This window comes from Macaca fascicularis, chromosome 16 (assembly GCF_037993035.2).
Source record: "Macaca fascicularis isolate 582-1 chromosome 16, T2T-MFA8v1.1".
Classification (NCBI taxonomy): domain Eukaryota; kingdom Metazoa; phylum Chordata; class Mammalia; order Primates; family Cercopithecidae; genus Macaca; species Macaca fascicularis.
The window spans coordinates 75,442,467-75,465,752 of record NC_088390.1 but is presented as its reverse complement, the minus strand read 5'-3'; the positions used below and the strand labels follow the sequence as shown (position 1 = coordinate 75,465,752).

The 23,286-nt window shown below is 34.2% G+C and overlaps 1 protein-coding gene across 2 annotated transcripts in view; it reads left to right on the top strand.

Annotated features, from left to right (window-relative positions):
- ABCA6 (ATP binding cassette subfamily A member 6) overlaps positions 1-23,286 on the top strand; it is a 62,496-nt gene continuing 39,210 nt past the window's right edge. For both annotated transcript variants that reach the window (XM_005584798.5, XM_074020261.1), the window contains exons 1-11: positions 1-151; positions 1,148-1,288; positions 2,589-2,793; positions 3,840-4,001; positions 5,335-5,438; positions 6,208-6,434; positions 10,342-10,483; positions 11,285-11,470; positions 15,055-15,202; positions 16,683-16,851; positions 21,832-21,890. In XM_005584798.5, the coding sequence (XP_005584855.3) occupies positions 1,193-1,288; positions 2,589-2,793; positions 3,840-4,001; positions 5,335-5,438; positions 6,208-6,434; positions 10,342-10,483; positions 11,285-11,470; positions 15,055-15,202; positions 16,683-16,851; positions 21,832-21,890 (1,498 nt within the window). In that variant the 5' untranslated portion in view covers positions 1-151; positions 1,148-1,192. The remainder of the gene's footprint in view (positions 152-1,147; positions 1,289-2,588; positions 2,794-3,839; positions 4,002-5,334; positions 5,439-6,207; positions 6,435-10,341; positions 10,484-11,284; positions 11,471-15,054; positions 15,203-16,682; positions 16,852-21,831; positions 21,891-23,286) is intronic.

Genomic DNA, 23,286 nt, shown 5'->3' with positions numbered 1-23,286 from the left:
AGAAACCAGGCTGTGTAAGAGCTGCTGGAGTAGGCACCCATTTAAAGAAAAAATGAAGAAGCAGCAATAAAGAAGTTGTAATCGTTACCTAGACAAACAGAGAACTGGGTTTGACAGTGTTTCTCGAGTGCTTTTTATTATTTTCCTGACAGTAAGTAAAGTTCTATTTTGTTGTGCTATGCCAAATATGTGGGTGGACACTGCTAAAATCAATCTGTTTTTCAGATGTTTCCCAATTCTTACGTGTTTTATGTTAAAGACCTAAGACTAAATTTTTCTGCTTCTTCCCAACCACTTTGTATCGTGTAGATTGTAACAGTAAGACATAGAAAAATGGAAAACATTTGCTTCTGTGCTAGAGAATTATCTGAATATTTTGATGTAAAAATATGAAAGAATTTCATTTTGAGGTTACAGAAACTAAAACAAATTGTTTGTGTTTCTTTATTTGCAAACCTTTGGACAAAATTACTTTCCCATATGATTTCTTTTTGTTTCTTTTAAAACTAATTTTGTAGTTTCCTGAGTTATTCAGGGACTTCTGAATTCAGAAAATTGAGAGAAATTGCTTTATTCTTCCTGTATCTCAGAACCAAGTTTCAAGTAGTTTGAGACTGGATTATGGTTTACAACCTAACTCTTTTGATAAAAGTTGATTCCATCTGAAAGTAAAGTTACAAGAAAACACTTTATTGAGGTTGTATCTAGTGTTAATTTATTATTCAGACAAATTTAAGTAATCAGACTTTTGATGTTAATTTGATTAGCTCTGAGATTTCTGTTTAAATGTAAAGAACAAGATATTGCTATTAACAGGATGAAATTAATTTAATTACTCTATTCATGTACTTAAAGTTCTCTTATACAACGCCAAAAATGTGAAATTATCTTATAGGTTCTGAACTTGAATTACAGCTTTTCCATTTCAGTTCTCCAATTTATTGCAAAGTTGTGATAATAATCACACTGCCTTCCCACCATCACCCACTCCCCTAAAAAGCTTAAGGTGAAATATTTGAGGTGAAATTTTACAGTCATAAATTATTGAAATAGTATTTTAAATTTATTTTTACACTTTTTAAAGGTAGTAAATATTTTCCTCAACAGTATGATCAAGGTTTCCCTTATTACACTTATTTTTTTCTAGGTTGTATTCCGCCATGATTACTTTCTCCTTCAGTGAATAGCCTAAATGAATATGAAACAGAAAAGTGTGTATCAGCAAACTAAAGCACTTCTGTGCAAGAATTTTCTTAAGAAATGGAGGATGAAAAGAGAGAGCTTATTGGTATGTTTAAGAATTTGTCTCTTTCCACAGTTAGCACTCTTACAGTGTTTCGATACCTATTGATTCTCTTATGTTCTCTCTTGACTAGCAAATGGGATTTATTGATTTTACAGTTCTCTCTAGTTACGTTTGTTGAATTGAGAGACTCACCACAGTCTCTGAAGAATAACATAATTAAAGACTAAGATAATTACTCATATAAAAAGAGATTAAGTGAACATTTAATTATATGATAAATTATAGCAACTGCTAGAGCTACTACCAAATGTCATACACTTATAGCCAAGAAGTACAAAAAAAATGTTGCCAGGAGAAATGGAGACATTTTAATTCTGTGGATTTATTTTCAAGGACATGAATTTTCTACACAAAGATTGTTTTTAAGAATTATGATCAACTAACACCACTGATAGTCAGTTTGCATCAAGCAGGTGGGCTAATCATAGATGACTAGCCTAAATCTCGGTGGCTTAACACAGCAAATGTTTATTTTTAACTCCTCATGGTCTAATGAAAGTTGAGAGTGGAAGTAAAGTAGGTTGGGTGGGTGAAGAAATCTTCTCTACACAATCATTCAGGCACCTAGGCTTCATCCAGGGCCTCCGCCACCATCCTGGACCTTGAAGACCTCTAGAGGATCCTCTGCATTCAGTCAGAACATCAGGAAACAGTGGGACCAAGACAGTGAGAATATAGAAATTTGTATATGTCCATGAACCAGACCTGGAAGTGGTACATATCACTTTTGCCCACATCCGGTGGGCCAGGAAATCATTTGGTTCCACTTAATTTCAGTAGGCTGAGAATGTAGTCTACCATGGTGCCAAAGAGGTAATGATGATTGACACTGGTGAACAGCAATATTAGTAGCCTCCACCAGCCAGTTCCTTTTCACGTTCTTTAGTTTACAATACAAGGATATGACAACTGGCAAAAATACTGCTATTTGCCAACATAAACTCTATCTAGGATACTCCATGTCTTATAAATTCTATAGTCAGCTGTCCATGCATATAGAGATTATTATCCTGTTATTCACTCCATTAGTTTCTATGAGGGCTTCTGCAGGAATTCATGATTTAGTGCAAAAGTTTTGTTCTAGTATTAGAGAATGATAAATGTGGCTACTGTCTTAGTATTTATCTTTCATTTGATTCTCCATGCTCAGAGGCTTGGAGAGCAGAGAGAACATAACTGTATAGCACAACTGGAATTTGTTTTCAACAGTATTTGGTATTGACTGAGATCTTGAAGTGAACGCAACCTTAATTCCTTATTTTTCTTTTTTTATGCATTACAGGAGTGGGGACTCTCAATACTTCTAGGACTGTGTATTGCTCTGTTTTCCAGTTCCATGAGAAATGTCCAGTTTCCTGGAATGGCTCCTCAGAATCTGGGAAGGGTAGATAAATTTAATAGCTCTTCTTTAAAGGTTGTGTATACACCAATATCTAATTTAACCCAGCAGATAATGAATAAAACAGCACTTGCTCCTCTTTTGAAAGGTAGGTGTACTCATGGCAAAAAAAGAATTACTGATAGAAGTTTATATACTATTGATAAGTTGTCTACACATTAATTTGAAGTTACAGCCATATGTTATGCTAATAACTTAAGTATTAAAATAGCATACAAATCTGGTTAGGTTATTGCTTTCTCCCACAACAATTAGTCTTTGAAATATTTTCAGCTTGATGGGAGTCCAGTTTAGGGGGGTCTATATTTCTATTGGAATATAACTAAACCCAGATTTATACTTTTAGATTTGCAGGATAGTATCTAGAAGGAATATAGTCATTGAAAATTGTGTGTGTTTTTAACATGTCATACAATGATTAAGATTTGTATCTCAGGAGAAAAACATCTAAATAAATAAAATAGGTCACGGTTATTGAACAATAATTTCATAACTTTGAAAAGTAGAAATGAATAATCTGATGATTATTCTGTTCTGAATGTAGTACAATCAGTAAACATCTTTAAAAGTCTTTATTCTGAATGAGATCATTATGATGTAACCAAAATAAGCAAAATGCATATTTTATTCATGGGCAAATTGGGTTCAGTTTGGCTATTTACTCTTTAATCCTCCATTCCTGACAAGTGAAATTCCCAGCTGTTGAAAGTAGAGTCACTTTTTAAAAATCTTGTTTTCTGCAGAAGGCAAAGGTCATGTAAATTGTCTTTGCTTCAGTAAATCTGAAATAAGGAATCCCTGACTGTATAGTAACTACAACAATTACTTCTGTTTTTGTACTCCGATTCTCTTATGCATACTTAATCTGGCACAATGTTTTTTTATGTACTTAAAACTTGCCCTGATACTTGTCATTATGAAAAGAAAACATGTAATTCTTATGCATGTCTTCTGATTGTAGAATCTAAACCATTAAAAGAAAATTTCCCCCCTCGCATTTGGGTTCAAGTTTGATTTAAATGGAAAATGATTTTAAGTCTAATGAAATTATATGGGGAAACAGCTGAATATCACATTATGTTGTGGCAAAACTCTGTTACAATTTTCTGTCTATTTTTACCTTGTAATTCACAGGAACAAGTGTCATTGGGGCACCAAATAAAACATACATGAATGAAATGCTTCTGGAAAACTTTCCATATGCTATGGGAATCATCTTTAATGAAACTTTCTCTTATAAGTTAACATTTTTCCAGGGATATAACATTCCACTTTGGAAAGAAGAAGATTTCTCAGGTGACTTTCCATATCAAATATATTATGGCATTTTTTGTGTTTTCTGCATAAAGAACAGGTGAGGGTGGGCAACAGAGATGCTTTCAATGACACATGAGAAAATAAAGAAAGCCCATTCCATTACTGAACTTATTTCAAGGTCAATCGTATGTTCCTGCTACAGGATGACTGCAAAAATTGTAGAGTCACCCAATATGTATGTTTTGAGCACGCACATGCATGTGTCAAAGGGCACATGAGTAACCAAGACTGACAGGCCCCAGCCTCAGGTGAGATTCCAGTTTAGCAGCAAAGACAGACATTGAACAAGTACAAGAAAAAATGTTTCATGGGCACTCAGGCCAGGGGTTCCTAATAGTGGGATTAGAGAAATCTTACCTGGGGAAATGATGTTTAAAGGGAGACCAGAATGAATAGCAGGTGTGAGGTGCTAGAAGCATTGTGTTTCAGATAGAAGAAAGGTAATTGTAAAAGCCCTGAGGTGAGAAAGGACATCTGTTCCTATATCTGGAAGAAGAGCAGTATAGCTGAACAAGGAACATGAAAAGGAATGTAATGGGAGAGTGAAGCTGAAGTCATTCAAGTGCTACCTCCTGTGGCATCTTGTAAATCTAGGCAAGGAATAGCCACTGAGTCACTTTAATCAGGGCAAAAATGTAATTTGGTTTCCAAGATTAGGGGAGCACTCCAGATATAGCCTGGAGAATAGATTGACGAGAGGCTCTGGAGAATGTCAAGAAACAAGGAGTCCATTATGGCTGGAGCAGAGTGTTTGCTTTCATCTCCTTTTTATTTTCTAAGACTTTCTAAGCAGGCTGTGGTCTGCAAGAATAAAATTGCCTTATTAAAAGCTTTCATGTATTTTCTTCCTTTTTCTGTGTGGTTAACAGTCTACTGGTGAGCCAGGCATGATGGCTTATGCCTGTAATCCCAGCACTTTGAGAGGCCGAGGTGCGTGGATCACCTGAGGTCGGGAGTTGGAGACAAGCCTGGCCAACATGGTGAAACCCTGTCTCTACTAAAAATACAAAAATTAGCTAGCAATGTGGCCTGTGCCTATATTCCCAGCTACTCGTTAGGCTGAGGTAGGAGAATCACATGAACCCAGGAGGTGGAGTTTGCAGTGAGCTGAGATCACACCACTGCACTCCAGCCTGGGCAACAGAGTGAGACTTCATCTCAAAAACAAAAACAAAAACGAAAACAAAACACCACCACCAAAAAAGTTTACTGGTAGAGTCTCCTCTAGATTGTTTTCTTTCCAATACTTGTTTCATATTCTCCAACTGCCCTCATCCCATAATGTTGGCTGTGCTTTTCTTTGTGCTTACAGCTCATTGCTGGGATGGATATGGTGAGTTTCCATGTAAATTGACCAAATACTGGAATAGAGGATTTGTGGCTTTACAAACAGCTATTAATACTGCCATTATAGAAGTAAGTGCTTGATTGAAAAATTCTACTAATTAATGTCAATTACTTCCAGAGACCTTAAGATTTTGATGAAAGATAATTGTCTTAGTCCGTTTGTACTGCTACAATAAAATACTTGAGACTGGCTAATTTGTAAAGAACAGAAATTTATTTCTGGAGGCTGAGAAGTGCAAGATCAAGGTGTTGGCAGGCTGAAAGACTGGTGAAGGTCCATTCCTCATAGATAGCACTAAGTGTCCTCACATGATGGAAGAACGGAGAGCAAAACAAAATGCCTCAGCTAGTTCCCTCTAGCCTTTTACAAGGCACTAATCCATTCATGAGGGCTCCACCCTCATGACCCAACCACTACCCCAAAGGCCCTCCCTCCTAATACCATCACAATGGGAATTAAGTTTCAACAAGAATTTAGGAGGGGCCACTTTCAAACCATAGCAATGATACATAATCAGATTTTCCTGTGGTTATATAATGAAGTAGGTATTCAGACCAAGGAACACATTGCATATGTATTTGAAAACTTTAAAGCCAATGTTACTGGTTTTAAAACTAATTTTGAAGTGGTTGTAGGGTCACAGGAGGCTGCAAATACAATGTACAGGGAAGTGCATGTAGCCTTCATCCAGTTGCCTTTACTGGGAACATCTTGCATAACTACAATATAGTAAGAAAAATTGGAGAACTGACATTAGTAAAATACACAGAGCTTACTCATAGTTCACCAGTTTCTATCTTTTAAATAATAATTATGTTTGTTTAAACTCTACTTTAGATCACAACCAATCACCCTGTGATGGAGGAGTTGATGTCAGTTACTGCTATAACTATGAAGACGTTACCTTTCATAAGTAAAAATCTTCTTCACAATGAGATATTTATTTTCTTCTTCTTGCTTCATTTCTCCCCACTTGTATATTTTATATCGCTCAATGTAACAAAAGAGAGAAAAAAGTCTAAGAATTTGATGAAAGTGATGGGTCTCCAAGATTCAGCATTCTGGTGAGTGACTAATTCAAGTAGCACAAGTTAATAAACAGAAAAATTAAGAAGCAGTGAAAAAGTGTTATTGTTGCAGAGCATCATGGTTTAAACTTGATGCATTGGCTACTTTTTCTTTTGTTCTGAGTTTTTTATTTAGTCTGTTGAATTTTGCCATGCAAAATAGTGCTTATAATGTGCTGAGCACTTTTTCTGTGCCATGAATGTCTTAAGCCAACCCTGACATAGAGGAACTGTCATTCGTTTTATAAGCAAGGAAAATGAAGTCCAAAGAGAATAAGAGAATTGCCCAATGTGAGATGAAGGGTAAGTGCTGGAGCTGAGACTCCAACCCAAGTGCCCTGAATGCAACTTGTTTGCTCGCCTGGTCTCCTTACAGTTAACAGTAGATTTCTCCAGATTTTCTCATGTTGAAGAGAGTATAATCCTATAATCCTATAAAAGTTGACTTGTGTACAGGGGTTTGACCACAAGGCATAGATTTTTTTGAAGCAAGTAAATACTATATGTTGGAATTAAATGAGAGAGCTCACACAATATACCTAGGACATACAACACAAAGGCTGGCATGTAAGAAGGCCTTAGTAAGGGCATTTGCTTTATATATTGATATTTATATCTTGCCCCAATCCACATATAATTTAGTGACTTTGAAATAATGAATGTGTGTACACATATATATGTGCTTTATGTACATATTTACATACATTACGTATGTATATATACATGAGCAGGTGTACACATACATACACATATATATATGTACACACACACTCATGTATGTATGTAGGTAGATAGATATGTATTTGTATTATAATAAAGACAAATAATTAGGAGTAGAAATAAAGACCTAGCAAATAGGCCAGGCACACTGGCTCACACCTGTAATCCTAGCACTTTGGGAGGCCCAGGCAGGCGGATCACCTAAGGTCAGGAGTTCGAGACCAGCATGACTGACATGGTGAAACCCCATCTCTACTAAAACTACAAAACTAAGCTGGGTGTGGTGGCATGTGCCGGTAATCCCAGGTAGGAGGCTGAAGGAGGCTGGGAGGCTGAGGCAGGAGAATTGCTGGAACCTAGGAGGCAGAGGTTGCAGTGAGCTGAGATCACGCCACTGCACTCCAGCCTGGGCGACAGAGTGAGACTCCATCTCAAAAAAAAAAAAAAAAAAAAAAAAAAAAAGAAAAGAAAAAAGAAGGACCTAGCAAATAATCAGTAAGTAAGATTAGCAGATAGGAATGCAAATCATACAAGCTCCAAGCTTCCAAAAGGCTTTTGCAATACTATCAGTGACAAAATTCATACTGTCTGCCTAGAGAAAGTAAAAAAGGAAAAATAATTTATTAATTTTACCCCAAAAGAAATATAACATTTGTTACATTAAATCCTGGGAGATTTTTTTCTATCTACTCCCTGTATGAAGCAAATACTCTTTACAGTTTTGGAACTACCTGGAATGGATGAGAAATTATGAATTGAACAATTCCTTGTGAGCCACGTGTTACCTGAAATGAAACTATGGTCCAGTAAATTTTTAATTTTCTATAAAATATATTTTATTAATGGAGAGAATCTTAATTCTAATATACATAAATTGTAAGATAGAAAAAGAGGAACCTGTGTCTTCAAATAAAAAAGAGAGAAGGAGAAGTTTTTGCAGTGGAACTTCGGGAAATACAAAATAATGTACATAGAGCCTCCCATGGAGTCAGGAGGGAACTTCTGTAAAAGGGACCCGCTTTCTGTCCAGGGCATGTCCTATGGGACAGTGTCCCTGCAGTCACCTGAGACCAGGGAGGCATGAGCAACTCTATATTAAAGTCAGAAAGGTATGGGACATTTGGGTGTGAATTCATTCTCAGGATAAGTGATTCTTAGTATGTATGCGACCTAAAAACTTAGCGAAATAAATTTGTATATGCGTCCTTAAAACTAAGAAGAAAAAAGATTCTGAAATGTTTCTACTAAGTGCAGGGTATCTAGTGGAAATAAACTTTATGACAAGTTCTTTTTACTAATGTAATAAATGTGAAATGTAATCAGTATTTATTCTTTAAGTATAATGCCTGAATTGCTTTGTTTTTAGCAAGATGGTTTTTATAACTTATTATTCCACTCCACCCCTGCAAGTGGTTCCTTTTTCTAAGTAGTGGCAATTTCTAGGTAATTTCTTTCATTTGTAATTTTCATATCCTGTGGTTTTTCAATTCCTACCTAAAGTAGTTCCCTTCTGGATTCAGGAAGTGGGCTTTACAGAATGTGATATGTTTTTTAAAAATGCTGATGTTTCTAACACAGGCTTAATCATTGTAATGGCATGAAATTTAAAGAGAAGTCAACCAGTAAATCCAGTGTAAACATGTTCTATTGGGACATGTTGATGCAAAGTCCTGATTTTAATACTTGTGCTATATGCTTCAGCTACTGAATTCTCGTTTTATTAGTCAATGTTAAGTAGAGGAAAGGTCTCTTGACAGAGATAAGGCCTACGTCTTCATGAACTTTGTTACCAATTTATTTTGTGACCTTAGATAAATCCCGTAACTAATAATAGGGATTGCAGTTTCCTCATTTGTAAAATGAGACACTTGGTCTAAAACACGCTATAGTCTTATTAGATCTAAGATTGAATACTCTTTCTTAATAATCACTTCATAAAAATATCAACACTAGCACCTCTAAGGCAAAATCATGCAAATATTTAAGGGTGCAGCATACTTTATACAAATTTAAGTGAAGAAATCATAAGTAGGAATAGAGAGAATAGAATGGGCTTAGTAGAGTTGTGAAATTTCAATTTTCTACTATGAAAGAGACTGGAGGTGCTGCCTGCTGAGATTCTCATGGATAGTCAAATGATCAACTGCCCCAGTGTTTTTAGAGGTACTTGATTGATCAGAGGCTTTTAAGTTGCTTACAATTCTACAATTAGGATGGTATGGCAATATCTAACAAAGCTGAAGGTACAAAATGCTTTGAAACACTCTTGTACATTTTTCTCAAAAAAGACAAGTACGAGAATGTTCTTGGCATTGTAATAAAAAAAAATGGAAACAACCTAAATTTCCATGGGCAGCAGAATTTTGGGTCATATTCTCATAATGAAATATTATACAGCAATGTATAATATTGTTAATGCTGATTGATAAAGACAGCTTGCAGAAGAATACATACATATGATATTGTTGATACTATTTAATACAATAGTCATACTATTTATATACAACACACGCACACAGAGCTGTTGCCTAACATGTAGGTACAAACAAGGCACAATGGCCCAGCTGTGCTTACAAGTAGCTTAATTAATTTTGTCTTTTCTTTTCTTTTTTTTTTTTTGAGATGGAGTCACTCTGTCACCCAGGCTGAAGTGCAGTGGTGTGATCTCGGCTCACTGAAACCTCGGCTTCCAAGGTTCAAGCAATTCTCCTGCCTCAGCTTCCTGAGTAGCTGGTACTACAGGCATGCACCACCACACCCAGCTACATTTTTTTGTATTTTTAGTAGAGGCGGGTTTCACCATGTTGATCAGGCTAGTCTGGAACTCTTGACCTCAAATGATCCACCTGCCTTGGCCTCCCAAAGTGCTGGGATTACAAGCGTGAGCCACCGTGCCTAGCCTTGGCATCCTTTTTTATTGGTTGGTGCCTGTAGCAGTGTTCAGTATATTATCATCTCTGTGTGCATATGTGGTAAAGGCAATGAAAATGAATGGCAATTATAAAGAAGGAGAATTGCGATTGAAAAAGGATATGCAATGAGCTTCTGCTGTAGGATTTACAGTATAGTTATTAATCTAGAAGGTACAAGGGTAGTCATACATTGTTCTTTAGATGCTTTTGTGTATATTAACTATTTTGTAAATAAGTTAATATAATTTATATAACTTTTTGTCTTTATTTAGGCTCTCCTGGGGTTTAATCTATGCTGGCTTCATCTTTATTATTTCCATATTCATTACAATTGTCATAACATTCACCGAAATTATAGTCATGACTGGCTTCATGGTCATATTTATACTCTTTTTCTTATATGGCTTATCTTTGGTAAGTTCATACATTTATTACCACTTTCTCTGCTTTAGATCTTCGCTATATGTAGCTAATATTAATGCCCTAGTAGGTTATTGCAATCACTACTTTCATGTCCATTGTGTGTGCATGTGTGTGTCCTTGTGTGTACTCGAGATAGTTTCTATGGAGTGAAAAAATTATGTAATCCAAATAAAATTTGACCTGCCTTTTGCATGAAGGTCTGAACTAATGAAATGATGTATCAAAAAGAAAAAATGATGCTGACTATAAAATATCAAAGGCTTTTCTGTATGTATTGAGGTTGTTTTTTAGGGGTGGACCCCATTTTTTTTTCCCTTAAGGGTGCCCATCACATGATAGCTGATCACAATATCTCTTCTCCCTCTAATACTCTGTCTCATATGCACTTCTCATTTCGCTCCCGTCTCCCTTCTCTGAACAAGGTCCTCTAATTTCCACCCACCAGGATGTTTTCTGCAGAAAGTATGTAGATGCTCCTTCTTACATTAATTTAGCTTCATTACATTAATTTAGACCCAAGTCTGCATTTCTACCCTATCCTCAGCTCTTATTCCAGCTTTCCTCCCACCCTTTCCTCAGCAACAAAAGCCCTGCATTTGAGTAGGACAAATAAGGATCCTCTTTCAAAAGAAGTTGAGGAAAGAACAGACTCATTATACCTTAATATTTTCACCACTTTCTCACTGATAAATATTTGTCATGACATAAAAATCCTTATTTGATTGGGCTGCCAATGATTCTCAGTGAGTTAAATATATTTTATAGCAGTTGAACGTCTTCTCTCTCCTGCAGGTAGCTTTGGTGTTCCTGATGAGTGTGTTGTTAAAGAAAGCTGTCCTCACCAATTTGGTTGTGTTTCTCCTTACCCTCTTTTGGGGATGTCTGGGGTTCACTGTATTTTATGAACAACTTCCTTCATCTCTGGAGTGGATTTTGAGTATTTGTAGCCCTTTTGCCTTTACTGCTGGAATGACTCAGGTAAGAGCCTAGTTAATTGGTTTATTACTGAAATGTCAAAAGAAGTAGATAACTTCATACCCTGAAAGATCAGCACTACTCAAACTAAGAACTTTTATTCTAAGCAATTTTTCTAAAGTTAAACTTTAAAATGTTATTATTACATTGTAGAAAAAAAGTCACCTCACAAAGAAACTTAAATTTAAAAAATCCTCCAGATTTCACCTCTCAGATATATTTTTATTTTGAAGTATTTTCTTCTAGGTTGTATTCCTATATACAAATATTTACTTTTATTACTATTCATTTAACATAATGAAAATATCTGCTAGTTTATTCAAATTTTTATATAAACCTATTTTTATTGTATAAACTATGAATATGAAAAACTTTCCAAACACAAGTATAGTTTAACAGATAATTAAAAAGTAAATCGAAGTAGCCATGAACTAGATCAAGGAATAGAATGTCACCACCAATCACAAACCCCTCAGAACACTCCTTCGTAAAGGTAAAAATTTTATGATATTCACTTCTTTGCTTTTCATTACCACCTAAGTATGTGTTCCTAAATAAAATTTTTGGTTTTGCATATTTTAAACTTCATAGGAGTGATGTTGCACAAAGTGTATTTTTGAAAATCTCTCTTTTTTCATTCAACGTGACGTTTTTAGGTGGCAGCATAGTTTTTGTGTAGCTATAGTGTAGTGTTATGTAGCATCCTATTGTGTTAATATATTATCAATTTTCTTATCGATAGATTATGATGATTTTTAGTTTTTGAGCATTTTTAATAAAGCTGCTACAAACATTCTAGTACACATTTCCTACTGAATATGGACATTCCATTCTGTTCATTATGTTAATATAACAAACAGAATAGTGGGGCTGAGAGTATACAAATACTAATCTTAGTAGCTACCACCAAATATTTTTCCAAAGTGGTTACATCAATTTAGTTTTACATCAACAGTGTTTCAGAATTCCAGTTTTTCTAACACTTCACTGGGATTTAGTATTGTCAATCTTTCACATTTTAGTCATTCTGATGGTTATGCAATGATATATCATTGTAGTGTTAATTTGCATTTTCCCGATTATTGATGACGTTGAATGCTTTTGTATATGCTTAGTGGATTATGAATTTTCTTTTTTCTACACTACCTATCCAGGTCTTTGACCCATTTTTCCTCTGAGTTTTCTATCTTCTCCTGATTGCTTTTTAAGGATTCCTTATACATGTTGAACATCCGACATTTTTCCGTTTTTTGTTGCTAGCATTTTTCCTCTCTTAATGGTACCTGTGATGAACAGAGATACATAATTTTGATAAAGTCCAATTTTTCAAGTTTCTATTTTATGTAGAATGCTTTTTTAAAATCAATTTAAGGAATCATTGCCTACACCAAGTTTACAAATATATTTTCTGGCTGTTTATCTAGAATATTGACTGGTTCAGCTTTTACGTTAAGATATAAAATCCATTTCAATATAACTTTTGTGTGTGTATAGGTAGAGACAATATTAATTTTGCTACACAAATATCCAATTTCTCCAGTTCAATTTATCAACTAGACTATCCTTTCCCTGAATGAATTGCAATCTTTCTTTTATTATAACTCAACCAATCATGTATTGGCCAAAATGCCTATCCTTGCACTGTGGCCACATTGTCTTAATTGTTTTGCTTTATCATATGTCTTGTTATCTGGCAGTAACAGTTTTACCTCTTTAATCTCTTTTTCAAGAGAGCCTTGTCTATTCTAATTTCTTTGCAATGATGTAAATTCTAGAATTAGCTTATCAAGTTACATAATCACACACTTAGATGCCCATGCAAAGCTATTAAGAGTGTGATGCAGTTGAATTTTTTGATCAGTTTGAAGAAAATTGTCATCTTTTTTTCAGCCATGAACATAATATATCTTTGCATTCATTTAAGTGATCTTCAATTTTCGTTAATAATTATCTTATTTTTATTTTTATTTTGAGACAGGATCTTGCCGTCACCCAGGCTGGAGTGTACAAACAGCTCACTGCAGCCTCAACCTCCTGGGCTTAAGTGATCTTCCCTTCTCAGCCTCGCAAGTAGCTAGGACTATAGCCATACACCAGCGCACCTGGCTCATTTTTTATTTTTGTAGAGAGTTGGTCTCACTGTGTCTCTCAAGCTAATCTCAACCTCCTGGGTTCAAAAAAGCGATCCTCCCAATTCAGTCTACCAAAGTGCTGGGATTACAGGTGTGATCCATGCACCTGGCCTGTTTTAGTTTTCACTGTAGAGGTCTTACACATTTTTATTTAATTCGTTCCGACGCTTTTGATATTTTTCATGCTATTATAAATAGCATCTATGTTTAAATTCCTATTTTTGAACATTTGTTGTTAATGTAGAGAGATGCAACTGATTTCTGTACGTTGGTGTTATATCCAGCATTCTTGTTATATTCTCTTATTAAACCCAATATTTTTTCTGAGTTTTATACTGGAATTATATATAATCATGCTGTCTTCAAATAATGATGGCTTATATTTTTCCCATCGCAATCCTTATGCTTTTTATTTCTTTTTCCTACTTTCCTGCACAGGTCCAGACCTCTAGTACAATAATGAATAGAAATGCAGGCAGAATAAAAGCTTTCAACGTTGTGCCATTAAATATGATGCTTATTGTTGGTCTTGGTGCATGAAATTCATCAGCTTAAGGAAGATTCATCTTCTTAGTTTGTGAAGATATTTTCTTTATTAGGAATAGATATCATATTTTATCAAATGGTTTTTTCTGTGTCTATTATATTGATCACATTATTTTCCTATTTAATCTGTTTTATGTTGAATTACATTGATTGATTTTCAAATGTTGACCCAATTTTGGATTCCTAGAATAAATTCAACTTTATCATGAAAATGTTAACATTTTAACATAGACTGAGAAGCTGTATAGTGTGCAGGGTAAGGAACTGGACTTAGGAGTAAGACTTTCTCTGTTCTAATTTCACTTTGCCACTTTTGGCTACTCAACTTTGCTGTGCCTTAGTTTTATCATATGTAAAATGCAGGTTAAAATCTTACTATTTTTATAAGCTTTATTGCTTATCTGATGGAGTTTTAAGGAAGATTAAATGGGATAATATATAAAACACTTAGAACAGTGCCTAGAACATAGTTGCTGTTATTATATGGCAAAATTCTAAATACAAACTTTTATTTGAAATAATAACTAGAAAAGGAGGTAAGTTCTCTTTTTATCTAATTAGAGGCTTCCAAAAATTTATTATATTCTTTCCAACATTTGTATTTCCTTTGTTGCCCAGAATAGATATTTGTAATATTGCAATGATTTTATGAAAACAAACAAATGAATTATAATTTAAATTCTTATACTTAGAACATTGTTTTTATTAAATACATGTTTATTTCTAATTATTTTTCACTGTAAAATAGAAATATTTTGACCAATACCTTTATTTACTTAATTAAATATTTGACTAGTGACTACTAAGTGCCTCTTGAAAAAGCTAGTTAATAAATTAATACTTTTTGCTGCTATGCCAAGCTATTTATTTATTTATTTTAAACATTTATTTTTATTTTTTGAATCTTAGATTATCAAACTGGATTATAACTTGAATGGTGTAATTTTTCCTGACCCTTCAGGAGACTCATATACAATGATAGCAACTTTTTCCATATTGCTTTTGGATGGTTTCATCTACTTGCTATTGGCATTATACTTTGACAAAATTTTACCCTGTAAGTAATAGTGAGTTTTTCTCTGACCTCTATAGTTATTAATTACATTGAATATATTTTTTAAGATTATATAGACTTTTAAAATGAATATTAAATATTTCCCATTTCAAACTAATAAGTTCATTATTTCTACTTCATAGTTTTTAATGGTCTAATGAAATTTTTATGTAAAAACAATTCTTATGACTTTACTATAACAGTATAATTGTATGACAACAATAATTATAATACATCTTATAATTATGTGGTAATTAAATAATGTTAGGTATTCATGGATCCCTGAAAGTGTTTTGAAAGGGTCATATTAGGACTTGTGTCAGAACAAGATAAAATAAATTAGTTCTTATGGTTGTTTGGCTGGTGGGAGGCCATTATACTGTGGAAGTGCTTTCTCATGAATATTTGTTCAGCATCATTCTCAAAATGTTTTATATATTGTTCATATTTGCAGAAGTATATTGATTGCCCTGTTAGATTATCTTGCAAACAACCAAAAATTTCACATAAGCCCAGAATTTTTTCACACACTCTAGAATCAGAAAGTTTTTTTTCTGGCACAATCTTCTTGTTTATCCTCTTATTTTATACCTTCCTTCCACTATTTAAGGTTGTCTTATAGGTTTTCTCTGTATTTACTTGTACATATTCCTGTCTTTCTGTGACTTCTGGTTGATATGTGAAGGTCCTTAATAATAAATTCAACCTCATTTTTTAAACTGGAAAAATATATTTAAAATGTTACTATAAATGTATTCTAAACAAATACAGTTTCTCCATGTATTCATGCCTAAGCAAGAATATATAGATTTCAATATTATGTTCAATTATGTTGCTATGGTCAAATTATTTAAGTTCACAAACATGTCTACAATTATTTTTATGTACTATGCTAAGGTTTTGTGTTTTCCCAAATATTTGGTTTCATTCATTCACCTAAATACCTTTTAGACAACATTTAAAAAATTTTTAATAAATATGTTTATTGGGTGATACAAATCTCTTTCTCATGAGCCTATTATCAAGGATAAGGCAACCCATTGTTAAGACTGGAAAAAAAGGGAGATATAATGGGTTTCCTTGTTGGGAGTCCTTTTCTACAGATGTAGACAACAGAGGCTCTAAGATCTGTACTAATGTCTTGATCAGGGAAAAGCTGGTGTCCAACTCAGCTGGTCATACACCTAATATTTTATTTGAACCTCACTTTCATATTGACTTTCTTTTTTTTGATCACATTTTATTTATACTTTGTTGAAAGTTGTATTATATTGTTTAACTTTTGCAATATGTTATTTCCTTTGAATTCTTATTGTTTACTTCATTATCAAGTTTTCTTCTTAATAATAAATAGAGTTTTAGAAGAAAAAAGTGTCTCTATGATGCTTAAAACTTCAAGGCATTCTGCATTGTTGTGAGCAAGGCTTCTTTGCTCATTGTTTTACTATTACTGATCCTATTTTGTTGCCTCTTGATTACTTAGATGGAGATGAGCGCCGTTATTCTCCATTATTTTTCTTGAATTCATCATCTTGTTTCCAACACCAAGGGACTGATAATAAGGTTATTGAGAAAGAAATTGATGCTGAGCATCCCTCTGGTGATTATTTTGAACCAGTAGCTCCTGAATTCCAAGGAAAAGAAGCCATCAGGTAATCACACTTATAATTAATACTAATACATGAGCACAAGGCTAAAGAATTATTAACCAAGAGCATCAGGGTGAGCTTGAGGCAAAATATTGAAGGAGAAGATATTTGTTTTTGTCAATGTTACTTCGAATTGCTCCATTTCCATCACCATCAATTTCTTCTGTTACTTGAAAGGAAAATTCTCCTTGATTATCAGCTCCATATCATATTATCCACCCACACTTTATCTTGTCCCCCTTTCTGCCTCTTTCTCTTGTGCCTACCTCTCTTTTATACTTGCTCCTTTCATTCTGTGAACCTCTTTCTCTGTGATTTCATCTGGCTTTATACGGTAAGTTGGAAGAAGTAAGAAATTCTGAATCAGAAATTCTTAGATCCTAATACTCTCGTCTCTCATTTGATGTGTAATCTCGGAAAAATGAGTAAATTTTATGAGTCTCAGTGTCTTCTATGAAACAAGATTAATATTGACTTTGTAGGGTTGTTATGAGATTTAGCATATAACAGAATTGTATGAGGAACAGTTAGAATATCTGTTTTTAGCCAGGGATTCTAACTCAGCAGTTTTGGAATTGAACCCAAGTATCATGGATTTCAAAATAGCTTTGTAGATTTTTCTACAAAGTTTGGTACAAAGTTAATGAATCAGAGCTTTAAATAGCAATCGTTTATTTATTAACAGATGTTTACTTAGTGCTGACTATGTACCTGATTTGCACATAATTCGCACAAAAAGCTTATGAGGCAGGTATCTTTATTTTCCCCATTTTGAAAATACAAAAAGTGAAGTAATGACAGCTTAAGCCTTTTACCCAGTATCACACAACTCACAGGTGGAGAACTGGAATTGTAATCCAGATAGTCTGGCTCTACAGTCTATGCTCTTAACATACTATTGAGATGTCAGGAGGCAAAAGAAAATGAATAAATAGAGAACCATAGCTAGGAAGTGAAATCTTTCCAAGACAAAGAGACCTAACCCGTATACCTAGGCTTCCTCCATCTAGTTCTTAACCAGTTTTCCATTTAAATTTTCTGAGTGGGGCAACAGCCCTTCCTCTGCTCTAGCTAGGAGTATACCAGCTCTATAGAAAATATCCATCCAAACAAGAAAGGCAAAGTGAGGAATAATTCTGTAAAACTCAGTTATAGTGTCATCAATCCTTCTTTACCAGTTGAGGGCACAAAATCATATTGTATTATATTATTATTCAAATTATAGTAATTCTCAGATCCAATCTTCTAACAAAATCTTTTACTTACAAAGACCTCAAAATTTTCTTTGTTCTTCTACTGCTGCCTAGTGGCCTAGGAGAGAAAGTAAAATGTCCTCCACCCCCACCGTCCCCTGACTTCTCCCCTCTTCTCCCACACCCCCACTGTGCCTCCAAACCTAGCCAATGTATACAATGTTGACTAGACATACCTGTCACTTGGTCTGGATTCTTAGCTCAGGTGGAGACCCAAGGCAAACCAGGGAAAGAAAGTCATTTGATGCGAGTACTATTCACTAAAGCTTTTGGCTCCATTGTGGGGCACCTCACCCCTGATCCACACCAAAGCGAGAAAGTAGGCTTAGGCAGTCAATGTTGTAGCTCTTTAATGACAAGGTGGGACACACTCACTGACTGTTAAAGCAGGTCTGGGGCTGCAAGGCATTCTAAAACTGCCTTTCGACCATCCAACAGTAGATGCAGTTTCCAATCCACAAGTTTTATCTCTTCTTTCTTCACAATGATCATTTCTTAGTAGCATCATTACTCTTCCCCACCTCTAGACAATGTCAAATCTTTTCCAATCAGTTCCAACGTGTGAATTCTATTTTGTATGAATATAAAAGGCACTAAGGCATTGATTTTTTTCTTCCTATGTGGTCTGCTTTATATAAAAATGAACTCTTCTCCTTTATATACAAGCGCTTTATATACAAAGGAACTCTTCCCCTAAGATATGTAGAGCTTACAGGATATGTAACCTTTAAGCTCTATGTATCAGGGATATGGATGAAAGCTTGTAGAATTCTAACCAGAATCATGATTCTGGATTTGTAAAAATATACAGTTTTTATTCACAACTGGTTCTTCCTCATTCATAACCCCTAAGTCACATTTTCTCTGGGGGCAACTGTGTGCACATATGTGCATTCCTGTAACTATAGACCATTCAGGCAATATTCCCAGAACACAGGTAGGATGTCTGACTGCCCCAAATGTAAATGTCTGATTTCATGTCTAAAATCCGGAAACACCAGCTCCTCTTAAATGGAATTTTCTTTATTAAAACAAAACATTAAAGTTTCACTTCAACAGGGATTCCATTTTACAAAGAAATGCTGAAATAAAATACCTGGTGAGACTCATCACCTTTTAACTTTGCTTAATTCATTCACTCAACAAACATATTGCTGCTGGGTTCTTTACTAATCTTTAGGGCTGCAAAGATGAACAATAAACTGTCTTTCAAGGAGCACACAGCCTAGGGAAGAAGATAAATAGGTACATGAAATTCAATGTGATAAATGTAGGGATAGAGATATTAACTACTGTTATTTAGTCAATAGAAGTGTTAACTACCCTAGTTCAGGGAAATCGAAGAAGAGAACATCTATTTTTCTTTTAAATAGTTAAAAATTACTGAATAAATTTAGGCTTTTAAAGCTGACATATTCACCATCCAGGTTGAACAGATATAAACATTATTGTCATATTAAACAGATATAAACATTATTGTCATATTTGCTTTGTGTTTTTGATGGATATATTATATGTTTATTTAAAGTCCCTTTTGATCTCTTTAAAATATTTTCTCCCTGCTTCATCAGGATTGACCTTTATAATGGATTTGGTGTTCCCACTTTCCATTCATATATTTACATATTGTACCATACACTTATAGCTCTAAACAATATGTGATATAGATATATGTGATATAACTCTGTGTGTTTTTATCTCCTATAATCTATAAATAGTATCAGACTGTACTTAAGTTTCTACATATTGCTTCTACACTCAGCATTTTGCTTTTTGGGATCTATTCATAGTGCTAACTATGGGCTAATGCATTGGTTTTAATTTTTATATAAAAATATTCTAAGATACGAGTCTACCATTTTTATTTATCTTTTCTTACATTAAAGAATATTCTGGTTGTTTCTCATTTTTTGCCCTGACAAATGATGTTGCAATGAACATTCTTTTAAGAATAAGACAGATAAAAAGGATAAAAAGGTTCATTTGTGCATATGTACATATGTGCATGTGAGTGCATGTGTATGTGTATACGTATATGTGTATGACACACCCAGCAGAAAAGACAAAAAGCGCTAAACTTTATGCAGGATATAAATGGTGGTTTGGTGATCCTGACACATAAAACATAAGGCCGAGGATGCCGAAAGATGTCACTGGACAGACCATGAGTGGCTTCTTCATGTGGTACAAAGTAGCCTTGACTTTCCCTTTGAGGCTGATGAGGAACATTGAAGAGTAAATAAAATGGATTTTAAAATATAAATTTTTTAAATGGACCCAAGACTTGAACTATTTTAGAGTTAAATTTTACAAAAATGATACCAGGTTGGATGGGTGATGAATCTGAGTGAGAATCAAGAAGAGAGTAGTTGAATGTCCATGCTGCCAAGTAAGATCCAGCGTGATGGGGGAATGGGTTTAGGTGACAATGCAATGAAGTCTGTTCTGGATATGCAGTTTTAGAGCAGTTAATTCTCAAACCTGGCTTCACATTAGACTCATTTGGAAGAACATTTGATATATCCCAATCCTCAGCCTTTACTGCCATGAAAAACTCATCACCCCAGATCAATTAATGTGAATCTTTTTTCTGTGAACTCTGCAGAGAAGTAATTAATGTGAATATAATATGAATCTCTGAGGGTTGTTTGCAGGCATCAGTTCCCTTTGGAATTCTAATGTGTATTCACAATTGACAACTACTGATTAAGAGCAGTGTGTGTGTGTGTGTGTATGTGTGTGTGTGTGTGTGTATGTATGTGTGTGTGTGAGAGAGAGAGAGACAGAGAGAGACTATCCAGCAAACTATTAGATGTGTGAGTCTAAAGATCAATGAAAAGGGTGGGGTCAATATTAGGTTGATGCTAAAACAAAAAATCCAATAAGAAAACTTCTGGAGAGAGTCTCAAATGAGAAGATCCATCATATACATGGAGAACCCTGTGGAACATCAAGCTGATGTGTCTGATGAAGTAAGAGGACTTTATTAGGAAACAGAAAAGGAACATTTAGAAAAATAAGAAGCAAAGCAATTAAGTCACCACTAACAAAGAGAAAGTCATCAACAGTGACTCATAATCCAATACATAAGAATGGAAAAGTATTTGTTGTATTTTATAATTAGGAGGTCACTAATGATTTCATTATGAAGTGGTTCACTGGAGTGGTGAGTTCAGAAATCAGAGTGCAATTGAAGAGGAATTAAAGGTCAGGAAGTGAAAATGGCAAGTTTATTTTGAGAATTTTGTACAATACAGGGAGGAGAGAAATCAAATTGTGTCCAAAGTAGAGCTGAGTTCAAAGAGGAGCTATTAGGGAGGACTGTAAAAGATGCAGGTGCTAGAGTGTCTGACTAATAAACTAATAAGCAAGACGTGGAGAAGATGCAGGATGCCAGTTCAAGGCCCCAGGTAAATGAGCTGATCTTGAACAGGGGGAAGAACCAACTATTCTAAAACTCGAGGAAGAAAGTGAGGATAATTACACAGCATTCTACTTTTCTAGACAAAATACTAGTAGTTTAATTGTAACTTGAGAGAGACTCCTTTATTTTCTACCTCAGGGGAAATGATTAATCAAAAATAGGTCTTTTTCTTTCTGAATAGACTATGCCATCCCTTATTTCACATAAAGTGGTTGGCTGCAGCTGTCACTATGACTAGGGCTATTAATGGCTTGTGCTATTTTCACTTCTGTGTTGGCTAAGTAAGCACCCTTTTTGTTATTTCAGAATCAGAAATGTTAAGAAGGAATATAAAGGAAAGTCTGGAAAAGTGGAAGCATTGAAAGGTAAAGAAAACCATTGAAACATTTCATTCTGTCACTTATTTCTTTATTATAAAAAAGGGAAACAATTCGATGTGAAAAAATTTGAAGCATATAGATAAGCAAAAGAAAAAAGAATGCAAATAACCCAATGCTATCACTTGGACATTAATCATGATTAAGAATACACTGTAAAATTCTTCCAGATATTGCATGGATCTATTAATTTATAAAAATGGTATACAATGAAAGATGCAATTTATCTTTGCTTTTAAAGATTAATCTGCTATGAACGATATTTTATATATTGTCACTGTGAGGAAAGAACATCTAAACTGAAATCTGATAAAGGTTTTATACTAGCTGGTGAATTTACATAGTTTATATGTACTGGTGAGGTTAACTGAAGCAAGATGAATAAAACCATTGACTATGAATTAAATTTCACAAGCCAATATCCTATTACAAACATAATTTATCATTTGAAATGAAAAAACACATTTTGATACAAAATATTCTAACATACAGTTTTCTATAACAGACATTTAAGCAAATATCAAAGTGAGTAGCTACATTTCATGGAGGTCAATTTGCTTTATTAAAAATGATTTTTATGAAGAATAAAAATGATTTTTATAAAAGAAGCCTTAAAAGCTGAAAAAGAAGAGCCATGAACCTTCCAGAAGTGGAGAGTTCTCCAACCATTGTGTTTATATTGCATGTTTTTTGTAATAAATGCAGCATCCTTTAATTCAGTCTTATTCATTACTTTTAGATTAGGTCTTTGAGAATTTAATGTATTTGTATGAGCAATTTTATTCTCTCTCTAGGTTTTTCTCATCAAATACCATCTAGATCTGCGATTTTGTTCTTTAATTTTAGCTCAGGATATATTGAAATAATTTTAAATCAATTACTTAAAGTTTTGGAACACATTTTGAACTACCTTTGCACTCCATCAAGTCATGAACTTCTTTTTGTCTAAACAGAAAACGTCTTTAAGCATTTTGTTCATTTTAAAAATAGCAGCACCTTAAAAAATTAAAAGCATTGGACATCAATACATTAAAAATGTGAATATAAATTCAAACCAAGTGTAGCTGCTCTTTGGGAAACCAGGGAAGTGGTTGCATTCCCTTAGCCTCCTCTTCCTTCCTCATGGAGTTAGTTTCTGGAGCACATCTGCAGCACATTTGGGACACACTTTTGAAATCTTTTATCTATGGCCTATTTTTCAGAAGCCAAATAGCATTCCATTATATGGATACCGGGATTAACTTATTAACACACCAATGTATGAGATCCAGTTTGTTTCCAATTTTTAGTGTAATAAAAAATACTAGAATGAACAGCCTTGTTCAGTCTTTGTAAATGTCGTAAATTGTTTCTTGAATATAAATTTCTAGAAGCAGAATTATTC